At 52.5% G+C, this 5,387-nt stretch overlaps 1 protein-coding gene across 1 annotated transcript; it reads left to right on the top strand.

Moving 5' to 3' along the window:
- Positions 1 to 616: 616 nt before the first annotated feature.
- On the top strand, positions 617 to 4,292 carry BSX (brain specific homeobox; the record flags this gene model as incomplete). Its single annotated transcript, XM_080930616.1, has 3 exons — positions 617 to 878; positions 2,815 to 3,011; positions 4,053 to 4,292. The coding sequence occupies 3 exons, from the start codon at positions 617 to 619 to the stop codon at positions 4,290 to 4,292; spliced, it is 699 nt and encodes a 232-aa protein (XP_080786742.1).
- Positions 4,293 to 5,387: the final 1,095 nt, after the last annotated feature.

Genomic DNA, 5,387 nt, shown 5'->3' on the forward strand with positions numbered 1-5,387 from the left:
AGCGGACAGACTATGTCTTCGTCTCTTCACTTTTCTCCTTTTGCTTTCGATTACGGAAACTCTTCAAAAGAACAAACTGGCCCAAATGCTTGCGCAAGTGCTTTATTCCTATGTATTGGGACTCTTTTGGTGTTCTCTCCAAGAGGCAGGTTGTTAAACACCCGGTGGAAAAATTCATTTTCAGTCTTTTAAAAAGACGAAGCACAGGAAGCAGCTCTTGTAGGGGAAGGGTAGAAATTGGGGTCGAGAAGCCTTACAGGAATCCAACCCATTGGGCTCAGCGCTTGCTGCTTGGCCAGACGCATTCAGCACCGCGGACAGATCCCCGCCCCGCCCCGAGCCCACCCCACCCTCCCCTCTGCCTCTGCAGCCTCCCTATTGGTTCTCCGGGCTCCCCTCTCCAAGCTGCCAATTCTCCAATACATAGAACCAACCTACCCCGGCGCTGGAGAGGCAAGAAGACAAGCGCCAGGCGAAGCCCAGGTCGGTAGAGCTGCCGGGATCTGAGCCTGAGCGATCAGGAGCAGGTGCAGGCTCTTGAGTAGGCCTGCCGGGAAGCTGTTAGCTTCCTGCACTTTGTCCGGGGGCCCTCACCCTGTGGCAGGCGCAGTGCAAGATGAATCTCAACTTCACTTCCCCTCTCCATCCAGCGTCTTCTCAGAGGCCCACGTCGTTTTTCATCGAGGATATTCTGCTACACAAGCCCAAGCCGCTGAGGGAAGTGGCCCCTGACCACTTTGCCAGTTCTCTGGCCTCCAGGGTGCCTTTGCTAGACTATGGCTACCCCCTTATGCCCACACCCACCCTCCTCACCCCTCACGCTCATCATCCTCTGCATAAGGGGGATCACCACCATCCTTATTTCCTGACCACCTCAGGTAAGTAACAGGTCTCCAGGAGTAGGGAGTGGGCTTCTTGTTTGTTTGTTTTTGTCCCATCCCCCAGAGCAGAGACTATATCTATACCGGTGGCCTTTCTCCTTCTGTAACAGTACAAGGTTAGGGACATGGTTGAGAGCTCCCTTGAAGCACACCAACGGAGGGGAGAGGGGAGCAATTTCTGGTCACTTCACAGTTTTTCTAACTAGACAGGGATTGTGTCTGGCCAAAGGCAGCTGGAGTGGATAAATGTGATCATATCCCTGGCGGGCCGTTTTTAACCGTACTCCTAATTCTTCCAGGCAACTTTGGCTCATATCTCAATGGCACATCAAAACTTCTTCCACTTCAGGAGGCCCCCAACCATCTTGTCCCAGGGAAATCGGAAACAGAACTTTCCAGTGCAGAAAAAAACGAAACAGCCTTCCCTGGCCAGCTCTCTTCTGCTAGGTTAGGTCAGGAACATTTGTAGATTCTGCAGGAGACAGAGAAGTGAGGGAGGGCCTGGGGGTGGTCTGCCACTGGCAGGAAGGGTTCAGGGCAGAAGAGAGCTGAGATTCTCGAATGACCTTCACTTCCAGTGTTTGTTTGACACTTAATTCAGTCAATTTGCTTGGCTTCCTTGTTCTGGCTCAGTTGCTGGAGTCTCTGGGACCCGGTGCTAAAGTATTTCAAATGTACTGTTTGGCAAGAAGCGGGGATTGGTAGATTAAGACTGGGCCTGGAAATGCTGGGGAATGTCTGGATTGCGTTCGTTTGTTTCTCTCGGTCTGCACCAACGCGTTCTTCCCTTGCATTTCCAGTCCAGCTATATAGAGAAATTCTTCTAGTCCAGTTGCTGAACACAGTCGTGAACTGGTTCTAGTGGGGGCAGAGGGAAGGCAGCAGGCAATGTGTGAAATATAGACACCCAAAACCAGAAAAAATTGTTGAAAGTGCAGGGCAGTAAAACCCACCGAAAAGCGCTAGGTCAGAGAGGCGATCTTAAGGCTCAGATCTTAAGGCTCTGGGTGAGATCAGCATTACTCTCTGGCTTCGAGACACACACACACACACACACACACACACACACACACACACACACACACACACAGCTGAAAACAGACTCTTTCCCCAGTACTGGAGTTGGGAAAAATCCATAGTGTTGAAGCAGTTTGATTTTCGTTCTTTCCTGGGCATTAGCAGATACTGGTGTCTGAGGTCTGGATGCTTGGGGCACCTAATAAATACACCAGGTAAAGATGAAAGGGTCTTGGAATGAAAGAAGCATCCTCTGATCGCCGGAAAAAGGCACTCCAGCTCTCCTGATTGTCGCTTGGAGTCAGAAAGGATTTAGGATCAGACTAGGGAGCAGTGTGTCAGGGCGACCCTGTTACTGACAAGGAAATATCACGGGCTAACTATGGTTTCTCTGGTTATGCAGTGTTCCCCCCCCCCCCGCTGTTGTATTTGGTTGCTGGAAGACTGAGATCGACCAGGAAAAGGTGCATTTGGTGTGTTTTAGAGTTGAGAAAGCAAAGTAGTATTTACCCCATAGCGGTCTGGATAGATGTTGGTGGACAACCCTGGTCCAGCGTTGGACTTTAGCAAGCAAACTTTGCAGGGCCCAACAGATAACTGGGAGTGTGCATAGACTCTGAGGAAGTTTCCCCAGGAAGATATATATATATATATATATATATATATATATATATATATATATATATATTTTTTTTTTTTTTTTTTAAAGGACCTCTAGATCTTTATCTGTTTCTTTTTCTAATCTATTTGCTGTGTATTATTTGGGCTCCCTCTCCCTGCTGTCCCAGGGTTTTTGAGAGATGGGCTCTAGGAGCTTTGGGGGCAAGTAGAAGACAGGGAACGCTGGGCAACCGTGGAGCGGGGGGATGGAGGCTGCTTCCTGCGAATGCGGTTCAGACTGCTTTTGTCTCTGTAGGGATGCCGGTCCCGGCGCTGTTCCCGCACCCGCAGCACACGGAGCTGCCCGGGAAACACTGTCGCCGCCGCAAAGCTCGAACGGTGTTTTCCGACTCTCAGCTCTCCGGCCTGGAGAAAAGGTTCGAAATCCAACGCTACCTGTCGACGCCAGAGCGCGTGGAGCTGGCCACCGCCCTCAGCCTCTCCGAGACTCAGGTGAGCAGGAGCCTGGAGGAGGCCCCGGATTCTGCGTTCTGCTCTTTCTCCCCTCAACTCCGAAATAGTACCAGAGGGACCGAGTAAAGATGATGAGTAAAGATGATCGCCTCTTCTTGCCTTTCAGGATGTTCCCAAGATCCCACAGAGTTTATTCCCAATTTTCACATTAGATTTCTCTACCCGGCTCTACTGGGGGAAAAATCACTTGGAATAATTAGGCTGTCACCTCCAAGTACACCGAGGAGATCCTTTTTATTCCTTCTGCCCTTCCTCCGAAAGGCGTGACAAGCTGGATTAGAGAGGTTCTTGTTGGTGGAGAAACTTAAACAATTTATTCTTTGTTTCACTTTTGAAGAGGGTTTCACTGTGTAGCCCAGGCTGGCCCAGAACCCAGCCTTCCTGCCACAACCTCTGTGTGTGGGCTGCCAGTTCACACCACCACTCCACTCTGGCCTCCTTTTGCCTCTCCCCTCACTGCACCCCCCCTCCATGTCTTATTTCAGCCACTGCGGCAGCAAGTCTTCCTAGGGCTCACACACTGAAGTTTAAGCCTCTCTTCTCTTTTCATTCTCTCCCTCCCCCCCTTTCTCCCTTTTTTGTCTTTTGTCCAGCCCTCCACCTCTTTCTTTATTTCGCCGTCGTGATCTTGCTGTGAAATCATTAGCCATTCAGGACTAAGACGAACATTCTCTCAAAGAAAGCTAGTCAGTTCATTCCATTCTTGTCTTCCAATCCACGAGTCCCCGTTAGACCCCGGGATTTGGGTGTCTTCTTCACAGCATCATACAAAGAGTGCAGAGACCCCAAGCACACAACGCTTGCCCCCATTAATTGTCATTATCCCCTCTTCTGGGGCAATCTCTCCTAGAATTTAGCGTGTGTGACTTAATCAAAACGCGAGGCGACCATGGCGGTAGGACCGGATTCAATTCGGTAAACAGAGAGCCCCTTTCCCCCTAAGCTCCACCCATCACTCGGATCTTCCAGTCACCATTTGTGTGAGGAATAATACGATCTCGTTTGTCTCCCCGAAATTAGGTGAAAACGTGGTTCCAGAACCGGCGGATGAAGCATAAAAAGCAGCTGAGGAAAAGTCAAGACGAACCCAAAGCCGCAGACGGGCCTGAGAGCCCCGAGGGCAGCCCCCGTGCTCCGGAGAGCGCGCCTGCCGACGCTCGGCTCAGCCTGCCGGCTGGTACCTTCGTGCTTACCGAGCCCGAGGACGAGGTGGACATTGGGGACGAAGGCGAGCTCAGCTCAGGGCCGCACGTGCTCTGAGTGGCCCGGCTGGGAAGGGAGACCCGGGCTAGGAGGCCGTGGGGCCAGACCCGGTTCTTTCCGCGGGGAAGACTCCCGGAGACTCTAGACGGCGACCTGGGCTGGAAGAAAGAAAGGCAGGCGCAGTCCACTTATCAACTTGCAGCCGCCAGCGACTCCGTCCCATGCCTCCTCCCTGTCCAACGCGTCCCCGTCGGGGATCACTAATGTGGTCGCTGATTCCCGTGCCCCGCACCTTCAGCGTCCGGGACCTGTTCAGTGTCGCTCCCCAAACTCGCAGCTGGGCTCGCGGCCACACAGTTCGAAGGAGCGCCTCCGGCCCCGTGCGCTGCCAAAGCCGAAGCCCCCTCGTCCTCATCTCTCAGCCACTTGTCACCCAGTTCCATCACTCTGTCCCTGCGGCTTCTCCACCCAGGCGGTCGCTCCCCCTAAAGCAGTTCAGTTGACCACAAATTAAAGGGACCATGTGTTTGGGGCTATGCCGGGATCCAGGCAGAGCCACTTCGGATTCTTTAAACCTCCAGTTCCCTGATTGTGTCGTCGTTGTTGGCTGTTGACTGCGTCTCCTCACACCCCTACCGGGACCCCACATCTCTAATTCAAATCCTTAGGCGAACCCCTTCTACTGACTGCGCTTCCATCCTCTGGTGTCCCAATAGTCATCGGTGCGCTCGGTGTCCCCGGGGCGGAGGGCTCCCACAACCCCCGCTCCCCACAGAGTTGTGGGCAGAGCAAACCTACAGCGTAATTTCTGCTTCCCGAACTTGTTGCACTCTGTCCCGCAACCCTTCCACGTCCCAAAGACTACAGAGATTTTAAGTGATTGTCCTCGAGTTGTTTGTGGACGCACTCACTTTCTTGCGGTGTTTTTTAAACAAGGCTTAGGCTCGCGGAAACGCACTCAACCGCCTTCCGAATTAAGGCAAAAGGGGATGTGGGAGCGCACCTGTTGGGGGGCCATTGAAGCTGTCACTCGTCGAGCCCCTCCTCTTCTTGCCCCTGGAAGGTCTTCTATTCTCTTACTAGGTCTGCAGTCTATTTAGATAATAAAGGACTTGTGGGGGCAAAAATGGGAAGGAGCACGGTTTCCGCGGG

The sequence above is a fragment of the Micromys minutus genome (genome assembly GCF_963924665.1).
Source record: "Micromys minutus genome assembly, chromosome: 16".
Lineage (NCBI taxonomy): Eukaryota > Metazoa > Chordata > Mammalia > Rodentia > Muridae > Micromys > Micromys minutus.